At 42.6% G+C, this 21,543-nt stretch overlaps 1 protein-coding gene across 2 annotated transcripts in view; it reads right to left on the bottom strand.

The window, feature by feature from the left end:
- Positions 1–272: 272 nt before the first annotated feature.
- ago3a (argonaute RISC catalytic component 3a) overlaps positions 273–21,543 on the bottom strand; it is a 34,640-nt gene continuing 13,369 nt past the window's right edge. The window contains exons 2-19 of one of the 2 annotated variants that reach the window (XM_030393773.1): positions 18,919–19,090; positions 18,571–18,691; positions 18,248–18,456; positions 17,255–17,391; positions 14,842–14,976; positions 14,567–14,654; positions 13,607–13,754; positions 13,233–13,352; positions 10,381–10,524; positions 9,410–9,543; positions 8,678–8,862; positions 8,211–8,370; positions 7,998–8,088; positions 7,694–7,888; positions 7,356–7,490; positions 6,689–6,790; positions 5,717–5,916; positions 273–5,294 (exon numbers count right to left, since the gene is read on the bottom strand). In XM_030393773.1, the coding sequence (XP_030249633.1) occupies positions 5,186–5,294; positions 5,717–5,916; positions 6,689–6,790; positions 7,356–7,490; positions 7,694–7,888; positions 7,998–8,088; positions 8,211–8,370; positions 8,678–8,862; positions 9,410–9,543; positions 10,381–10,524; positions 13,233–13,352; positions 13,607–13,754; positions 14,567–14,654; positions 14,842–14,976; positions 17,255–17,391; positions 18,248–18,456; positions 18,571–18,691; positions 18,919–19,090 (2,585 nt within the window). In that variant the 3' untranslated portion in view covers positions 273–5,185. The remainder of the gene's footprint in view (positions 5,295–5,716; positions 5,917–6,688; positions 6,791–7,355; positions 7,491–7,693; positions 7,889–7,997; positions 8,089–8,210; positions 8,371–8,677; positions 8,863–9,409; positions 9,544–10,380; positions 10,525–13,232; positions 13,353–13,606; positions 13,755–14,566; positions 14,655–14,841; positions 14,977–17,254; positions 17,392–18,247; positions 18,457–18,570; positions 18,692–18,918; positions 19,091–21,543) is intronic. The other variant, XM_030393774.1, reaches the window with a different exon arrangement.

Here is a 21,543-nt window from a genome sequence, read left to right as displayed (position 1 = left end):
CCAAACGCACATTCCACTGTACCAACGACACCATTGGTCCAAGACACTAAATGCACTAGGAAGCGAAAAAAGCTCAACCACAACCATATACTTGGCATATATTCTTTTTCTACGTAGGCTTAATATCTAAGTACATGAAACACGAGTTTGCATTTTGCCGTCTCTAAAAAACAACAACCGAAACAAACGTGTACAGTGACTGTGTGTAAACGCAGCCGCTCCTGCGCTGCGATGTGTTCTTGAAAAGGAGATTCTGTTAAGTTTGATTTGACTTTTTTTTTTTTTTATCTTTCAGTTGACAGCACCATCAAGAGGAAAGGCACTTTCTGTGGACGTCTTCTTCTCACTCCTTTGCTACCTTCCACTGCAAATAAAAACCAAAGTCAGGGATATTGATCGGTTACTCAAAATGGAATCCACCCTTTCTCTTCCGTTTAGAAAAAGGGAGACGCCGACCTTTTTGGGTTAATTTGGCGATTTCTCCTCGCCAGACTTTGTGGGTAAGATGTCTGTTCTTCTGTCCGTATTGTTAACAATCCTAATGGAGAGCCACAGCTAGCTGAGGAGCGCTCTTTCATTCAAGTCGTTTTAAAAAGAACAGGAAGGACGAACGCGTCTATTCCCCTGACGTCTGCTGAGGAAAAACTGACCGACTACATAACATCTCCGCATCTCTCCGGGCGTCCCACTTCCACAGGCCCCAATTGGTCTTGCTCATGTTAGGTCACTTCTCTACTAGCTAATATTTGCAAAAGCAGAGCTGATGGCATTTCAGTTGTAAGCGAGGCAAACACATCTGCTATGTAAACATGTGTTCAACTGCCCTCAAGAGTGTAGTCTATACACACACACACACACACACACAACTGAACATCCATTACAGGCAGCAGAGACAGCGAGTTAGAAAATGCAATCAACCTCCAGTTTATCTTTCAACACGACCTGCCGCGTAAAGTGATCAGCTTTTGATTCCTTCCAAGTCACACGACCCACGATATCTTTCACTGACCAGACCCCACCATCGTCCTTCAGCTGCAATCTTCCTCACCCCTCCCGGGGGGGATTGGATGGGGTTGTGCAGCCGTAGAATGTAGTTCTCCGGCACAGGGGAGTAAGTGTTCGGGGCGAAGAGGGGAGAGAGAGCAACAATAAGATTACAGGCTTGGTCACGCCGCAGATTTACCGGGAGGCCAACCCTTTGTGTTTGCGAGCACATGAAGTGGCTCGGCTAAGGAGAGGAGTCGGAGGGAAGAAAGCAACAGAGGTTGCAATCCCCCACGTAAATCCCAAGAGGCTTTAACACAAAAGGAACGGAGAACTACTAGCCCTCGTCACGATACCGTCTGATCACACGTGTCCTTGAAATGGGTCGACAGCACTTTCAAAACCACTTCCCTCACGCTCTCTCGCTCTTGATAAGGAGCAGCACCAGTTGAGGAACACTTGAGAACATTCAATACATCCGCCCGTCTCATCTTTCTATTCTACCGTTAGTCACCACGACAGGGACGTCTCAATACGAAGCCTTTCGGAGTAGGGTAAAATATTTTTCCTCTCTCTCCTCTGCGACAAACCTCCGACTGTACAAACATCTACAAAAAAAAAAAAGAGGAGAGAAGTAAGCATTCAACATCTTGCAGCTTTTTTTTTTTTCCCCGAACATCAATGCAAGAGGCGGTTTAAGTCCACGTCCCTAATCAATAACAGTATGACAGTCCAAACACACGTCACTAGATTCAACGACCCCACCACTGTTCACACATACACTATAGTGACACAGGAACAAGTCAACAGTCTATTGCAATAATAAAACTTTTGTTATTATATCTTTTTAACCGTTACTTATCATGATACATTTATTACTAAGATTAATAATAAGTAGACTACATTATTTTACTTTTTTTTTTTCTGTTAGCAAAAATAAGTGGTGTGTGCATTACATAATTTAAAATGTACAAATATACTTTCGTTCTGGCTTTTAAAAAGGCTTTCAGACACTAGTGAAATCACGAAGGCTCAAACCCACTGGCTTCCACGCTGGAGGGGCTCGCCTGCCGTAAAGGCAAGTGCAGCAGCGGATGCAGGACCCTACGTTACACCTCAAAGTCCGAGGGAACGTCTGCCATTGTACCCCTGTACCCTCCCCCGCATCAGCCACAGCACCTTCTCCGGTCCTTAAAGTGAGTGAGGTTTACCGTTAAAGTTTTTTTTTTTTTTTCCTTTCTCCGACCCTTCCCCACCTGCTCGTCTAGCGTCTCGTATAGAGGTTCAGCTTCAGATTCTAATTCAGACAGAGTAGCACCACACCTGTGTTCACTCCCGAAACACAGCTTCTTTTAGTGCAGATAACTTTTAACAAACACCTCCCGAACGAGCTTCAGAGGCACAAAGGAGCTAAGCGTCGACTGTAGCCTAGATACACGACTCGTATCAACAGTCAGTCTGTACTTCTGCTGCAAACATGAGTCACTGTCCTAACTCCTCAGTGCTGTTCTGAAAGCCAGTCGCAATTTTGGGCCGGTTACACGGACATGGAGTTGAACCTAGTCCCAACTTCTTTCAATCATATCAAACAATTTCGGGATGCGAAACAGCATTCGAGTGTCATCGGAATCTGCTGAAACGGAAGAGGATTTGGGGCACTGCACTCACATTTCTGACTTTTTCTCACTATTCAGATTCAGATTTTAATGTTTTGAGGAATGAAGTGAGAATTCTTGAAATAAAATTGTAATTCTGAGAAAAAAAGTTGGCATTCTGAAGGTGAATATAGTCGGAAATCTGAGGAAAAGTCAGAATTGTGGGGAGAAAAAGTCGAAAATTTTAGGAAAAAAATTGGAATTGAGGGAGAAAAAAAAATCAGAATTCTTTGGGAAAAAAGTTTTAATTCTGAGGAACAAAGTCAAAATTGTGAGATTAAAAGTCAGAGTTGTACAAATAAAAAAAAAGGGCAGAACTCATCCTCTTCCGTATGCCGATAAACACTTTAGTCACGAAATATCGGTACTAGTTCAAAATGAACAATGCTGCCGATATCACAAGCCAATAAGATGACTCTTCATTTGTGCATGCGAGTCGTAGACTGTGAACTAAGTAATTTTCCTAATTCAGAGTGAATGTGTGCACTTTGAATAACACGTGTCTGCGTCTGGCAGTGAGCCTCACATGAAAGTAGGCATAGTGTAACGATATTTTCAGCACAGGAGAGACTTCTCTTCAATCAGCGTTCAGTCAGATTGAGTTGGAAACTATCGGCATCTCAGATATCGACAAAAATCCAATACTGTGCATCTCTAAAATAGTCTTTTGAAAGAATTAGTCAACGGTGAGGCTGACCCCATGCCCATGAACACGGCCCTTTCAACACACTGTAGCAGCTGGATCCATGTCTGGTGAAGATTGAGCAAAAAAAAAACAAAACACAACACTGCCTGCTTGGCTTGACCGCTGCTCCAAAGCAAAGCCAACAGATAACAATGCTGAACAGGCAACACAATAAATATATTGATCTCAGGATGATTTGAATGAGATGTATAGAAAAGTCAGTAGACAGTTGTTGAGAAGAATAAGAGGCAACCGGTGAAACTTTCTCGCTTTAAACCATCTTATGCTGTCCGTTTGTTGGAATATGCTTCTTTGATTATTTTACCACACTGAAATAGGATCCCCACGATGCAGCTTTGGACCATCTAACACCTCCACCAGGCACTTGAATACTACCTCTTTATGGCCTTTGTACTCCACTTTGCTGCGGTCAGGCGAAAATCAGCCTCATTAGCAAACTGATAATCAGGAATTCTGATAAAGTGTTCACAAACCACAGAGGCGCATAACATCCTTCAATTCAAGTAAAAACACGAAAATCACCAACGCTGCAGTTGCACCATCTTTTGTCCGACAGCAAGGGCAAACTCATGAAACGCGCCGATTGATCGTCTCACAGAGGAGCAACATGTGAAAGTGCCGCGGAAGTGGCAAACTTCTCTCTTGTCGAGGACACTCACGTTCAAAAGAAATGTGTAACCGTTCTTTAAGTCCCCTAAAATCCTCTTCCCTTCGTTTCAACTGATTATTGCACTAGAGGAAACCATCGACGTAATCTCGATTTACCCACCGTCTTAAAGTCAAGAGAGGGAAACATGAGATAAAGCACTGAGGGAAATGAATGCACTACGACTACTAAGATTAAGAACATAAGATTACATGATTTAAAAATAAAAAAGAAAGTCAGAATCATAAAATGTTTCACATAATGTAGAAAGAAAAATAACAACCAGAATTAAATAACAGTGTTATACTTTAAATGAAATTCATAGATGGCTGCAGCTGAGCAAATGATATATCAGCCAATAGAAACTGCCCCTGTTAAAATGTGACAGCTAAAGATAAATCAAAACTGATCGGAAACCTTACAAGACAACAACTCTGCGTTGTGACTTGAAGGGGGCATTTATACCTCGTCGCCAACAGGTGGCAGTGTGCTCAAAAGAACATGTTGCTCCGTACAAGTAACTGGTGACACACTTGAGAAAAGTGACAGAACAGAAGACACAAGAGGAAAAAAAAAGGAAGAATTAAAAGTGGCAATTGGGAGGACCTCTGGTCCAATGAAATGACTCTTTTCCCACTCCAGAGTCTGACCTTTCCTTCTCCGCTCCCCCTATTTCTAACACTGGGGAGAATCAACAACAAACTACAGTAAAACTGACAGAATGTAAAAGTGCTGCTGCTCAAATTTGACTTGAGGTACTGTAGATGGCAAAGGAGCAGATAGTAGACTATAAAGAATGTGCGCTAAAGGAAGAGAAAAAAAAAACAAACTAGGCCACAAGTAAAGGAGACATACAGGGGAGAACAGGAGGAGGGGCAACATACGGGAGCCTGATAAGGGTGAAAATAAACTAGTTGGCTGGTTTAATATTGCATAATAGTGCTGAGTTTCTCTCTTGTTTGTTTTTAAAGCAGCGTTTGCATCCTCAGTCCAGTGTGGGGGTGCCTCCTTCCCTCCCTCCTCCCTGCTTTCCTCTGCACAGTGTCAGGTCCGGATTGACTAGGCGTGTGGGGGGCGGGACTTGCACATATGAGGACTCCTTGACTGGCGGGCCAGGTGCGCATGAATGTGTCTGTGTGTGTGTCTTCTGTGTGTGTGTTGAGGGTGGCATTGGTTGGGGGAGGTTGATGTAGATCAGGCGAAGTACATGGTCCTCAGGGTGTCGTGGTGAATCTGAACAGCTTTGGCCAGCGCCTGGGGGTCCCGACCGTTACTCTGACCAGACACGTGGCTGCCCTCAGCGCTGCGGAGTGGAGAGGACCAGTTATTACACATGACCAGAGGTGGAGGAAGTATTCCAATAGTAAACGTTTGTGAGTATAATCTGGAAAATTTACTTCCAGTTTTAAATTATCAAAACAGTTCATTCAGTTTTATTATCAATAAATGTATAACTTAACTTATAATTTCATACTTTGCACTTTTTCATATGTTCTGAATGAAAAAATCTTAATTTGTAAAGCAGCACATAGTTAAAGCTGTAACATCACTGCAGTGGAGGAAAAAGTACATTTCATTCAAAAAGTGACATGAGATTAAAATACTACAAGTACCTTAAACTTATACAGTACATGAGTAAGCATTCTGCTAGGCTTACAGGAAAATCCTTTACATCCTGTTAAAAAAAAAAAAGAGAACCTCTTGTTTACCCCCTCCCTTCCTCACCTGTCGTGTTCTTTGTCCACCAGATGGTAGCGGGCGCGGAAGGCCACCAGGTGGGCGTAGTAGGCTGGCGCAGGGATGGAGACTGAGCGGGTACAGCGCACGTAGGTGTGGCACAACTGGTAGGTGAGCAGCTGGAACTCGTCAGCGGTAAAACAATTGTCGTCCCACAGTACATGGTAGTGGGAGGGCCGACTGGTGCCCTGCGTGAGGGGAATCAAATGACACACTCGTGTTATTAATAGACTCAGACTAAGGATACAATACGTTTGAGAAAAAGGAAACCTCACAGACACCGAGACATAAAAGAAGTGTTAAAACTAAAAAAATGAAACATCATCAAATCAAACAATTAAACCTTAGTGCGAAAAAATAAACATAACCATTCACATAGCTTCAACAACCAAGTATAATATGTATCACTGTAAACACTTCACTGTGGTGCCACAGGACAAGAATAACAACAAGGTAAAAGTGATTTAGGAGTTTAAGTTCCAGTGTGTAGGATTTAGTGGCATCTAGCGGTGGTGTCGCAGATTGGAACCAACTGAACACCGCTCACCTCACTCTCCCCTACAGTAGGCACTAAAAACATAAAAAATGCTTAAGACACAAAATGTACTCTCTGGAGCCTCTTTCTCTGGTGTCTGGTTTGTCCGTTCTTGGCTCAAAGATTCTTAGTTTCAGGTGAAAGTGAGCAGGACCATTAAAGCAGCCTGCTTCTGTGTAAGTGCTGCTGCGGAACCTCACTGTGCTTTATTTTAAGAGAAGGGAGGAAGTACATACAAAAAAGATAATTCACTGGAAGGTAAGAGTCTTGTAGAATGTAATATCGCTTTTTGTGAAGCATACTGGTGTAAAAGAAGTGGCCAGAGTTCGTTTCAGATTCATTCAGATTTTAGTGAGAGCTGGTGTGATTTAATACTGCTGAAAAAGGCAGCATGCCCCTCAGAGAAGACGAGAGGTTAGTCTGACCTGTATTCCAGCGTGACTGCAGAGGTAAAAGTCAAACTCGTAGGGATGCGTGATGTCCGTATCCACGGTAGTACCAGCAGGAATGTTTCCACTGCGTCCAACCTGTTGAGAGCAAAGTTAAAATCAGTTGGTCTCTACTAATGCTCTTGGACTGTTCCCCCCCCCTTTATTTTTTATCCATGACTACAATAATAACAGAAAATGGAAGACGCAGGAAAAGAGCAGCAGAAAATAAAGCTTTTAAGGCACTAAGTGAAAAAAAGAGTTGATGGACCAACCCAGGCTAGGGTTTACCAACTGCTTCCCAATCAACCAATTAAAAGCGTAATGCTCTAGAGAGCCTAATGCTCTGTACGGGTGTGACTGCACTGCATATAAGGTTGTTACTAGCCGAGTCTCACTCTTGGGGCCTTGAGAGCCACTCCAGAGCTCTCCGCTTGCATTGGGCCCTAATGCTTTAATCGAAGCTAATTACAGGGGTTAGGAGGGTGAACAGTCCAATTGACAACAAAAGGTAATTAAGGAGACCCATTTCGAGTACTTAACGTGCTGGCACAGGGCATAAAAAAAAGAATACGGACTAGCACATAACACACTGTACCGACTTTAATGGGTACCATCACCGTGTCATACTCAAAGAGCGTGTGTGGGAGTGGTGGGGACTCACTCTTTCGTTGCGGTCGGCACAGAAGAGGCGTGTATGGTGGCGTTTTTGCACAACTATGTAGGTGATACCTGGCTGGTACTCCTTCTCCAGGCTTATACAGGCCTCACGAATGGCCAGCAGCTCATAATACAGCACCTGAGGAAGCAAAAGAAAACATTTTGCTTCAAATATTTAGTTCATGCTGCTCCTACATACCAACTTGACACACGTGAACACAGAAGTCAGAAGATCCACTTCTTTATTTGGGAAGTGGGAGGATACGTGGAGCACTAGAATGCAGCATAAATCTACATTTCTAAATTATGACCCATGAAACTTAACGGGAGTTTGGAGCTGACCTGTCTGAACTGGCCTTCTGAAACTCCATCCCTGTAGAAAATTATCCTGGTGGGTTTGTAGCGGGTTGACTTGTAGAACTGAATGAGCAGTTCCCGCACCATGGAGGCCAGGTCCTGGATAACCTCCTGCCTTGGCCTCTGGACCCGCACAGTGGCACAGTACCTGCTGGGGTGGGCGTCCATACTGCCTACCACCTGGAAGAGAGAGGGGAGGAGCAGTGATCAACAGTGAATGTCAGATATAGGCACGATAAGGTTATAGATTTTAGCAACAGGTCAGGTGGAAAATGAGGAAGAAACTCACCGCTGCGATTGAAGGCTTCTTTCCATCTCCAGCAGGTGGATGTGTAACATCTGCTCCCAAGAAGATAACAGGCTGCTGAAACACTGATGGTCTGTTTATTGAGAGAGAAAACAAAGAAAAAAACATTTAAAAAAACAGCAGTCCAAGCTATGAAACGCAATATAAAACCAGCACTGCTACAGTAGAGTGTCGAGAAGTGAGTGGATGACTGACCGTTGGTGAGGCACCAGGATGTTGTTGATGCCTCCCAGCTTCACATTGATCTTGAGGCAGAGGTTGGAGAGGGTCTGAGGGGACGTCTTCACCACGTTCTTCACCTGGACACACTGCGTGGCCATGCCCAAGAGCGTGTCTCCCACACGCTTTACCTCCGCTATGGATGGTTAGAAAAAAGAGAAACAGTTTGTTAAAATCTATTTTCTGTTCTCAAAATCCCTGGAAACACCTTCAGGTTCACAAAGAAACAAAGGTAAAAACAGTCTGACAAAAAATGTTTAAAAAGATAAAAATGCAATGGAAAGAACATTTTGTCAAAGTGGAAGAACCATATTGAGGAGAGTGCCCTGAAATTTATTACACCATCACTCAGTCCCAGAACAGCATTAGAGTTCACACAGTCTTAAACCACAAGCACATCTCTGGATTCTGATACAATATTCATTTTTAAGCAGTTTTCTAACCATAAACTGGAGTCTTTCCCGGCAGAATGACAATGATGAGCTGCAGTCCGGCGTAGGTATTTTTCAGGTGTCTGAACATGGGCTCCACGCTGTCCGCTCCCTGGGCGTATTTACAGAAACATGGCTGGCCCTGGATGGGCATCCCGGCATCCTTGGAGATCTTACGCAGCTGGTCTGTGAAACCCCTACAAGAGGAAGATGCAGGAGGGGAGGATGGTGGCGTCAACTACAATAAAAAACTGACGCAGACATTATTCTGTTATCTTCAGTAGAGATTTTACATTTCAAATTAATATGTTTGACCATGTTTTTAATGATTCTACAATGCAAACAATCACACTTAAAAGTTTCATTGATTTGTTTCAAGAAGGCATCAGAATTTTAGCAGAATATCTCTGCAGTGCAGCATAAAGTAAAGTAGAGTAAATTTTTAATGTTTTGGCAAGACTACGGATTTAAACCATCCTTTTAACTGCCTCTGATATAGTTGTCGGTATTTTTTATGAATATGCACCGCTTCTCTGGTACAATCTAGTTTTATACAAATAAAATAATCTCTAACATCATTACAAATTAATAACAAAAGGCAAAACAGATCAGTGATTTAAATGGTGGTCTAACAAAGGTATTTTAAACAATTCCAAATATACTAAGGGGGCAAAAAAAAAAGCACAAAGAAAAAAGAATCTCAAGGAAGGACCATGAGGGAAAAACATTTGTAATTAATCATACTTGAGGATTTCCTCCCGACACTGCCTCTGAGTGGCGAAGCAGGCGATGGCCCACATCTTGATCTCCACCCCGGTGTGGAACTGCTTCCCCCTCATGTCCCACACCCCGTGGCTGGGCGTGGCTACCGTGCGGTTCTGAAACAACATTGCAGTCTCACCACATGTACTCATGATTGTGTGGGCAAACACTCGCAGTCATACTATTCATACACACTCACGCTTGAGCGGGCAGCAACACAAGTGTGCACGCACGCACGTACGTACACACAAACGCAGACTTACTTTCTGAAAACCCACAGAACCCACACACACTCTTCATCCATACCAAAATGAATTAACACTAATTTTTTGTACACCAATTCACAATTTGAAAAAGAGGAAACATGCAGTTCAACCAGAGGAACATTTGACTTTCAAAGTGAATGACAAATATCATCAAGTGGTTTTGATGTGAACTTTACATTTTATTACAAAGGTTGTGTGATGCATCTAAGCTAGGTTAGATGCAATTTGGTATGTGTATCACAAACAGCACAATGTTCATAATGGTGTCATAGCTCTTGGTAATACATCAAATGTACAATAGTGAAGGTGTCTCCTCGGAGAGGATCAACAGACAGATGTTAATTGTCGCTGTGGTTCAGTCTCAGTAAGTTGCTTCTTTATCCAATACTTGGAAACCTGTTAAATCCACGTCTTCTTCGCTTCAAATGGCAAAATAAATATTGCTGGCAAAGTGTTTGGCAATTATTATTTGGGTTTTCCTTCTTGCAGATACAGGGACATATTTGTCCCTCTCAGAAAGTAACAGTTTGCACTACTGAGACTCAACCACGAGCAAAGACTGACACCATGAAGTACAAACAGAAGCCAGTGAGTTAGTTCCCCTCTGAGACAGTTCAACAAAGGCTGAGGAAGGGGAGAGCGTGTCAGACAAACAGAGAGAATGGGCGTGATTTAAAGGAAGGGTACCATAAAGTGCTCTGTGCTCACCCTGCCGCCGTACTGCAGCATGGGGGCGGGTAGCACTCGCCCCGTCACGTGGGCCATCTCGTCGCGAACCTTGAACTGGAATTCCTGCACAAATGGGTCTGCCTCGTAGTTGGCACTGCGCACCTGCGGAGAAAGGGGTGGGTGGGAAAATGGGACACAGGGTCAGTTAATGACAGCATGATGTGAAGAAAAAAATGGTTACAACTCATGGTCAGGTTCTGCCTTTAGCGACTCACTCACTGTGGCCCATTTTGGCTCAAGGAAATGTTTGACAATTGCTCTTTTTTACATGTCAGTTGAAACCAATGTGATATAGTGTGTTAATAAGTGAGCTTTAGAGGTGCTGACTAGGGATGCAAATTTTTAGTAGTTCCTTTAATCGATAGTCGGATGCCTTAACAATCAATTATCAGTTAATCATTAATTGATAAAGAAATATGTTGGACGACTTTTTCCACTGACATGATCTATGCTCTGTGTTCAATTAGTGTAGGTTGCATTAAAAGTTAAAAGAACAGATAAAGTAAACATCTAGTTACTTGATTGATAAACTTAATAACATTCTTGAATCTTAAAGACCTTGTATTTTAATTTAAGGTACTTTGTGATGCATTTGTGCCCAACTGTGATTGCCGATTAATACATATTTAATCTGTGGAATTCTTAACGGCCACTAATCGATTAATGACAGTCAGATTTTATTACCTTTGGACAGAGTCAGGCTAGCCGTTTCTCCCCGTCTTCAGTCTGTACGCCAAGCAGAGCTAAGCTAACCAGCTGGAGGCTGTAACTTAATATTAAAAAAGGTGCACCCTTTACTTTTGGGGAAGAAACTTCAAGACTGATTTTCTTTTTTATGCCTAAACAAATTAAATAAACAAACTCTATTCGTTTCATGACTGGATACACAAACTGACCTTAAAGGACAACACAGTTCCTACTGTTTTACGTTGTTTATATGTGGTGGACCCTGCCACCTTTCTCGCTTCAAACAGTGTTCAAGGGACTTCATGAAAAAATATATATTTCTCAGTTTGTATTATTACCTCATTAATATGATAGTTAGAAATACTTCTCCAAAACTACATAGTGCCCCTTTAATGGACAGATATGAGCATGACATTGTTCTTCTCATCTAAATCTCAAAAAAAGAAAAGCATATTTCCCCAAAAACGTCCAACTGTAACTTTAAGAGCATCTGCTAAATATAGAAGTTGACTTTCATCACTGAGCTGTTGTGATTTAGACAGTTATTTCTCAGATGTTGTACAGTAGAAAGCAAAATCAGCAGGTCGGTAGACAGCGCAGATTTGTCTGAAGGAACCACAGTGCAGCGATTGTAATGCTTGCCTCTCTTCCTGGTGTTCATGACAGCATTGTTTTAGACAGACCGTATGTCTATGATTGTTGAGGCACTGCCTCTGTACATACTGGCATATGTCTAGATATGAATTTTATTTGAGATGATGTCGGTAGATAAGACAAATGGTGACATGCCAAGAAATCCAAAATTACTGCAAGCACACGGTCCATGATCCGTCCAGCTGGCATGATATCCAAATTCATTAGAGAAGTCATTATGTAGTTCTGACAGAAGCCGCTTATCTGCTTGTTCTGTCCTTTTCTGTCTCTCAACCTCTGCTTTTCCACCCACACTGTTCCGTCAGTTTCAAGCAACCGTGCGTCTTAATGAAAACGCCACCACAGTGATGTCTACAATGATTTCCTGTAAGCAAGTCCAGTCATTTTGCTCCTGGGTGAAAAGATAGAGAGACGCGGTTTAATAAGGCAACCATGGGTACTAAATGTGCCTTGCTAATCTGATAGTGGCCAGAGGGAGAGCACAGTCTGTCAATCTTTCCATAAACAATGTGCTGCAGACATAGTAGCAGCCTCACACACACACATTAAAGCCATTATGACTGGCATTTTGATGACCCTGGGTAGCCCAAATGCAATGGACTAGCATGCAGACATGCCTCCGTTAACAATATAAAATGAGAATCTGGGAGAGGTGATTACAAAACAAGCAATTTAATATCAAGACAAGCAGCATGGCAACAGAGTGTTGACAAGCTTAGCAACGAGGGCATTTCATAAAGCTGTTGGGTCTCCAATTGAATGGCTATCCAAATGTCACACGTTGAAATCAGCATAAACGGATGTCGGCTGAAATATTCGACATAATCATTCTCTGTACCTGTAGAAGTCTAAAATGCTACAAGTCATATATTTTGTCACTGAATTTAGCCATCATCATTTCAACCATTCACATTTTAACCTAAACCTAAAATGAAGTGACGTTGCGCAGGGCCCTGTACACACATTTTAGTAGAAAAATTGGTGAGTATATTATGCACAAGTACTTTTTGTTCACTGTAGGCTGTACCTCACTCTGCATTTTTGTCAGTCAAGTCGGATTTGGCTGTTCAACATGAATATTTGAAATTTGAGGTAATACATGTTATTTCTTTGTCATATTGTCATATTTCCACTTAGTCCGACGGAGTAATGATGTGTTTGTCCTGCTCTCCGGTCAGTTATAAAATCTCAGCGCACCATGATGCGTCACTCTTGCCGGTCTGTGGACGGAGCTGTCAGCCAAGTCAATCCAGTGGACGACAGAAGAGGAGGTTGTACAGCTGCCTGGTTCAAAAGTGGTTCAGCCAACTTCCCTGACATCATCACAGTTAGTTTAGTGGTTTGTGGTCATTTTGAGACTCTGTTTGTAAAGTTTACAGCGTGCAACTGCTCCTGTGTGATTCGACTGACAAAACGCAAGTCAACTCAGAGTCTCGACTGCTGACTTAAATCATTAACTTTTAACTCACCAGCCTGCTGATCTCCTCCTGCCTGTCGGGTGCAGAGCGAGCTGTGGCTTTGATCATAGTGGAGGTCTGATTATCTGTCAGCTTCTTGATGCATCGTTGACCAGCTACAATGTTACACACCTGCAAGAAGACCAGAAGGGCAAAAGCTTGAATTATTTTTTTCAAAAATGATTTTTTTTTAATCATTTTTTAACCAGCAAAAAAAATGTTTTAGACATTCTGCAGCTGCTCTGCTTCTTATTTGTACAGCTGATACACAGGCACACATGAGAGCTGCCCAGTGGATGAGATACTGCAGATTTCATACCTCGGAGTTGTGTTTAAATTGAAACTCAAAAAGAACAGAGAAAAGGCAACTTGTTCTTTTGTCTCACCTCCAGTGGCAGATAGGTGTGCTTTTGCTCCTGGCCCACCTGTAGACAGGGCAAATGTGGGTACTTAAGCTGCAGGTTGTACTTCTCCCTGAAGTACTGGGCTACAGTACGCTCTACAGTCTGACCGTTTTCCAACTGTAGAGGGAACCTGCAGAGATAGAGGGATGTCAGAAACTAGACTGCAAATGAGGACAATTAAATTAGACTGATTAAACTGAATGTTAGCCAGTCACCACGTATGAAATCAGAGCTACAGCGTGCATTAATTACGCTTTAGTGTTATTAATGCATGCTGTAGATATGACGTGTGCAGCAATCTTCATAACCACAACTGAAATAAATCAGATTCCTTTACCCTTAGTATTCTAACTTTTTTTTTGTATAATTTTCTGATTGTTTTGTCTATAAAATTACAGAAAAATTAGAAGAATGTCAAACAGTGTTTCCCAAAGCCAAAGATGATGTCCTCAAATGTCAAAAAGATATTCAATTTATTGCTGTTGCAGAGACAAGACAAAATTCACATTGAAGAAACTTGAATCTTAGAAATGCGTATTTTCTTCACTAAAAATGACAAAAAAAATCTGAATTTCTAGCAAATAATTTAATAGCTGAAAACTAGTCATGAACTGATTAATCGTCACAGCTCTCATTCTCACATAATGTTGCTAGGTAGCACATTTTGAAGGCCATATGTTGATATAAATGCCACGTATAAAGGACAACACACAGGAGGGTTTTCAACTCTGGATCACAAACACAAATAATCAGCAGCCGCACACCGCGGCTTCTTCACTAACGGATGACTAATATTGGCTGCATGGTTGCCAGATGAGTCAGCCATTATCTGGTTTGTTTGGCACTGAATTGGTGATCGCATCCTCTGCGGTCCACGTTCCCCGCCCCCGTCCCATCCACACACTCCGCCCTGTTCCTTCGCCCGCCACGAGGCTGACTCACGTTTGATGGCTGGCAGGCCGACGGGTCACATTGCAGACACGGTACTTCCTCCGCATGGTTCCACAGTGCGTCACCTCCACCTTCAAACCTGGTGAATAACATAAAGTGTTGGAGTAGCACTGAGCATGTGTCTGTGTGTGAATGGCTGCGACATGAGTGCTGTCTGTTCCTGCTCAGACTCTCTCTCTCTCGAGCCCACGCACGTAATGCACTTGCATTCATCTGATTGAGCTCTCCATCTCACATGCAGGCACACTTTAAATCCCCATATTTACCTTTGATTTCTTTGGTGAATTTGACCCGGTGTGAGTCTGTGAGAGGGCGAGGCTGCTCGTCTATGTTGTGGATGTCCAGCACTTCACACATGAACTGGATTACTGGCTGGGCCTTGTAGAAGGCAGTGGCAGACACTGCAAGATGAAACAAAGACAAGAGACATTTGAGGCAAAACCAAAAAAACGGCAACAATTTACTATAACACTTCACTAAACGCTAATAACTTGTTTTTTTATCCACTGAGTGCAGTTACATAACTTTAAATTGGATGGTGTGCACTTTGAGTCTGCCTGAAAAGAATAAAAATTCTGTCTGACATTTTAGGTTCATGGACACGTTGTCTGGCAGTGTGCAGAGAAATCAAAGACTGTCCTCACAACGTGTTCAGAAGATGTATGTTCAGAAAGGTACCTACTTTAAACATTTCACATAACAATGTGACACGCAGCTAACAAAGGAAAAGCATGAATACCAGCTAAACTTTAACACGGGTGGAATAGGTGTTCTTGACAGAGCAATGTAGCCATTATAGAGCTCTTGTAGAGGCTTTGTCACACCATGTTTGTGTAATCAGATTACCATGCTCAATCATTTCGTGGTCACTCATTAAACACAGGAAGTGCAATTCATGAAGCACAGTTCCCTTTATTCTGACAGATATATTTTCTCAATAAGTGGAAGGTCTGAGACATTTAAAATATGACAGGTGACGCAGAAGAAAGCAAGACATCAGAGAAAAAACAAGAACAGGTAAGACACAACACAAAGCAAAATGGACACGGAGAGATGAAGAGAGCGTTGTGTTGAGGATTTAAGAATAATCTGGCTCAGCTGTTGCGTAGGACGCATCTCCTTGAGTGATGACTAACAAGAAATCAGAAGAATGAATTTGACTTTCTTACACCTCTGGATCACCTTGGAAAAGGAAGTGACATCACTTTTGATTGTTCTCCCCACGCATTGTGATGTAATGGCAGTGTTTTTGGAAGAGTGTGTGACTCACTCATGCAAATGCAAAATTGAATGCCCTCATTTCTCTGCCGTTATAATTATCCGATATATGCCTTTCTAAACACACAATACCAAAGCAGTTCTCAAATAAGCTGTTGAATACAAACATGTATTCAAACAGGCTCAACAGTTGGCTTTGCCTACACACAATGCCATACGGAAGATAGAAAGCACTTGGGAGTTCTAGTTTGTTGTTGGAGGGCAGACAAGAGACTTGAGCCGGCCAATTGATTTCCAAGGATGAGAAGGCGGGAAAATGGGACAAAGAGAGAATGAGAGAGTGGAGAGGGAGAGGTTCAAATACAGACAGAGGCTTCAAGCACTCGGAGCAAAACAAAAGCCGTCTCACGGAAATGCTCCACACAGCTACCCTCCTGACCCCAGCAACACCCACCAGTCTCACTCATGCAGGCACACACACATGCAGGCACACACAAGTTGCCCTCTGTCTCCACAGCAACCGACTAGTCAGTTCCCATCCAGCCAAGAAGCCACCTTCCTCCCAGTTTCTTTGGGTTTCCAACAACCTCCTGCGGTGTGCATATGGCCAAACACATTCTCCACCACACTTTCCGCCTATTATTTTGCACAAATAATAACAGACTGAAATCGTAGCTCACTATTCCAGGTCAACAAACAGACTTTTTTTCGGCTGACAAAGAGCAGAAGCCAAATACCGAACTGCATCTTGAACCGTTTCATTCGTTTTCTGAAAAACTGGTTCTCGGCCAGCCGATTTGGCTCTATTCTGACAAATTGGTCGACAACTCAATAATGCGTGATGTCAGGGTGGGAGTGCTGCCATCACACATGTAAAGCTTAACTCATTCAACAGCCTTTACAAGCAATGGAAGAAGAGCTTCAAGTTGGGTTTTTTAAGGACTAAAATCAAAAAGCAAATCTATCTCTCCCCTGAAGCCCATAAAAAAGCACCACAAGGATGAAAAGCCTCGATTGGAGCTGAATCAGGTCTGCCAGACGATTAAGCAGCTTTCTCATCAGTGTGACAGCTAGACGAGTTAGATTTATGTTAAATAAAGCTATTAAATTTCCTCAAACATAACATCACTGAAGGCAAATTGATCATGCACAAATCTCTAAAAATAGCATGTATCATGGAGCCTCCATCTCCGTCTAATCTATCTTTTTAATTATTAAAATCTCATTTCCCAGGCTGGGAAAGAGGAACAGACGAACAATTTCTCTGTGTGTGTTTTTCTCTGCGAAAACATAGTGAATCTTGCAAATGTTTGAGTCTTTTTTATTTATTTTTCTTTAAACATGGACAGCTGCATTAGCAAACATGAGCAAACAACAGCTTTTGTATCTACACTGAGGCCATATTGAAGCCCCGAGGTACCAGCACAGCCAAATAAATACAAGGTAGAATCTGGCTCTCACCATCAATGTTAAGCATCATTTTCCACATGGCTGGGCGCACAGATTGATGGAAGCCGAACCAAACCTCCCTCCCACCTCCCAGAGGATGGTCATAGCCCTCTGGAGCCGAGAAGAAGGATCGACCCACCGGAGTGTACCTGGATGGGGAAAAAAAGCAGCAATTATGAGAATAAAGCAAAGTGGCTGCAGGCAGGAAAGATAACGTGGCGGTAAAAACAGTCAAAGGTGGTGAAAAAAGGGGCAAGGTGAGAAGGAGGAGAACACGGGGCACACAAGATGACAGGAAATGTAAGATTAGTTGACACATCCTGCATTGAGAACGTAGGTCAAAATGTGTTTATACAGTGTCACATTCAGCTGCTCTTCAATATGGCCTGAAACTACATCGGTGAAATGAGAAGGTGGTGACACCGCCGGGCCCCAGCGTCCTCTTATTACTCTGCTCAGGCGACACATTAATAATTACACATAGGATACATTTTTCTTGGCGAATCCTCGACTGACATTGTGTCACGATGCCACCGCACTATCACTCCCTTGCTGGCTGCGAACAGAGCTAAATGAAAGGTGCCTATATCACCACTTTTTAATAATGCTTTGACAGACAGTTTCATTAAAGTTGTGGTGATATTGTGTCCGACTGGGTTCTTGCCGAGGCTTAAGAAAGTGATAGCCAGTGGAAGATGGTATGAGGTCAAGAGAGCCCATATAAGCTGCGTTTGATTTCCGTTGGGATCAGAGTGCTGATAATGGTGCCGCTGTGACAAAACAAACATATAGTATTTACATGAGGATCACAGGGGTCATGTGTTCTTTATCTTTCAGGCTTTATTTGCTGACTGAAGATGAGGAAAGGATAAATAAGGCTGCTACCTTATGATTCTGTAAAATCATCTCTCAATTATATAATAACAACAATTAACTATCTACCTTTTGACCCCCAGCTCGTATGAAAAGTGCGAACACAGTGGCCTGTAACTCTTTGGAGCTTACTTCATGGAGGGCAGGTGTCGCAGCACCACATCCACTGCGTGCACAGGGTTGGTGCTGATGGGTTTATCCAGCTCTAGGGGCTCAGGCATGCTGCGGCCAGTCAGCACCTCGTGGAGCATGTGCCAGCTGACCAGAGACACAAACTTGATGGAAACTTTAAAGGGGCGATCTTTCCCTCCCTCACCTGGTAGAGTGACATCCAGGTCCACCTGAGAAGGGGGGGTGGGGGGGGGGAAGAGTCAGGACAGCAATGATGAGATCAAGGCGAATGCATTCAGTGAGAGGTTGTTAGGATTGTGTGTATTTGTCTTTTTCCAGCTCACCCCTGCGGGTGCCACAGGCAGTGGGTTGGCTGTGTAGAGGCTCCTCTTTCCATCATAGACTGGCCTGCGATCCCCAAAGATTGTCACCTTAAAGTGCTGCACCATCGAGTCAACCACCTCCCTGCATAACACACACACAAACTGAGGTTCAGAATACATTCGAAAACTGTTAAATCAACAGTTATCGGCAAACAAATCATTAAATTCAACCCATTTCTCCTTCAGCAAGAGTCTATAACTCTGTATACTCGCTCACTGCAAGATGCTCCATATTAGGCATCAGCTGAATGCCCATTTATAAATGTAATATATGAGAAGTTATAAAACTATTCAGTGGGTCCAGCCTACCTGTTGACTCGCCGTGGGCACTTGTCAGGCTTGATGTCCACCTCGTAGAGGTAGACATCCATCTTGGGGATCTCCACCTGGAAGCAGTTGGCCAGCAGCTTGATGGGCTTCCCCATCGTGCCATAGCCAGGCCGCCGAGGCATGGCGAATAGGGACTGGGCCCCAACGGCTCCTGAGAGAACAACAAGGAGGGGAAGATAAATGTTAAAGATAACATGTAGCGTAGATCAGATTCAGGCCATTTTCATTTAAACATGATGTGCACACAGACACTCGAAGAGATTTGCTTATCACAGATACTGTATGTTCTCCATTAGACTGTATATTTAACGTATGTTACCTTACACGCTCGTGTTTATTACTTATAATTTCATTTCTGTTGAATTTTACAGTTCAAAAATGAGTAATTTGTGATGATATCCTGTCTAAGTAGATATTTTTGTCAAAACATTTTAATATTCAACTATCCTTGGCAAGGATATCCAACTAACTATCCTTGCCAACACAAGATGTATATTTGTTTATTATTAAAACACATAAACATAAAAAAACATTCATTGTTGGCCTCTCTTGACAAAAGAACAAACATTGACATTATTAAAAAGTTAGAAGTGAATGATTCCAGCTTATTAAAAAAGCTACTTTCTATTCTACCCTTTCAACTCTGTCAGTAGGTTGTTAGACAACAAAGCAACAAGTGCCTGAGGGTGGAAAAAACAGTGATCTCCAAATGTCAAGATAAGGTGCTGTGTAGGGGAACCACCAAAAATAAACACATCTCAATTCAACGTGTTAAATATTATACAACACACATGCAAACACAAACACACACACACCCCCACTAAAACCCTCAATGAAAACACGCAGTCATACTTCTATGAAACAACAACTTTAAATATGATCTGAGAAAAGTACAGAGATCATAACAGATGTATCAGGGGAATTAAACCACTTTCAATATGAACAAGACGCCCATCAGAAAAAAGAAAAAAAAAATGTGTGTCGTGGGGCACCAGCTCTAAAGCAAACAACTGCACACGGGTGTTACACATGGACCAACACAAATAATGAAAACAAACAGTACACACACGCATGACTAAGGTGCACGGACCAATATGTGCAGCACCTGAGTGAAGAAGTAAATTCATGGTGTAAAACAAATGCTCGTGATGACGTTCCACTGCAGTTCTGCCTTTCAAATAATGCCACAAACATAATCACTGCCACATTTAAAACTTGAATGGCAAACAGCGCATTCCTCCACCAAGACCCAACAGTGGAAATCTGATCAGTATTTTTTGTGTAATCCTACTGACGAACAAATCAACCAAGCAACAAACGGAGGGGGAAAAACCTCCTTGCCAGACGTAAATAGGAAAGCGCTGAATAATGTAATTTGGTCACTAGAACTCTTCAATACAACTGTAGTTTCCCTCCAAGATGACAGGCGATTGATGAATGCTGATGATGACGAAAACAATGTTTTTTTTCTTAAAAAATAATCATAATTAATTCAACGGCAAAACATTAATTAAATATCTCCACAGCTCTTAACAAAATAATTTGCTAAATGTGTTAAATGCTCTTTGAATTGACCCATACAGGACAACATTGTGTGTGAGCATGCATCTAGCAATCTACTTACTGTGTCCACTTTTCTTCTGAAAAGTGGCCCACTGTACATGCTCACACGCAAAAGACCATGAGATGTCTCAGACATGAGTCACTTTGATCCAGAAACAGCGAGTTCTGTTCTGCTCAACTTAATGTGCCACAACTCGTGTCAGGGATGTTTTTGGCTCTGCTGAGGCTTGCCCTTCACATCACACATGACAAAACAAATGGATTTCCTGTGCCAGTGCGACGTTTCGATTACAATTACGATGCCATCCTAAATGTTGCTTTTGTTTTTACACGAAAACTCAGATGAGACTCAGTCATTTGTCTGGCAAGTGTTACTTTATTTATCCCCCTCCGTCCCATGGCATTTTTTCACTTTTATTCAACTGTCTCATTGTGTCTCAACAGCACTCGCTACCAAAAAAAAAAAAAACTGTCCCAAATGTGTCACTGATAAACGCGAGTCATAGCAAAGTGTGATTCATCACCGATTTGACTCATAGGTGCACATGTGTGGGTGAAGTTGGAGTTGAGGGCCCTGTTGAGGGGAAGTTCATAAAAAACCTCCCAACACCAGAACAGAAACCTTCTGTGAGGTAGCGGCAGACAACATGTTTGTTTACAGTCAGCCTTTGGAAGTATGCACCTTCTACCCCGCTCTCATTTTCTGTTTCTCCTCTGGTGGGCTGTAGATTGAGGCTAACGGAGTGAGTTGACTGAGAGGTTGTGGGCCTCGTGTTTGAAATAGCCCCGCTGGGATCAAATGATGAAAACGAGAGGAAAAGTCTGGAAATCGTGCCACGGCTGTCCCCCTCACACAAATCTATGCGCACACAAACTTTTGTTATGGTAATTCCCTTGGGGGCCCTCGGTGGAACTTGAGGTAAGTGAGAAAAAGAGCGAAGACAGATATTCTGGTAAATCACCATTAAGGCTACAGAAACAAGCTTTGTCTAGCACAGATTGAAAAATGCTCTCATTCAGACAATTTCCGGAGAGAATTCA

The sequence above is a fragment of the Sparus aurata genome, chromosome 17 (assembly GCF_900880675.1).
Source record: "Sparus aurata chromosome 17, fSpaAur1.1, whole genome shotgun sequence".
NCBI classification, from domain to species: Eukaryota; Metazoa; Chordata; class Actinopteri; order Spariformes; family Sparidae; genus Sparus; species Sparus aurata.
This window is presented reverse-complemented; position numbering and strand designations above follow the sequence as displayed.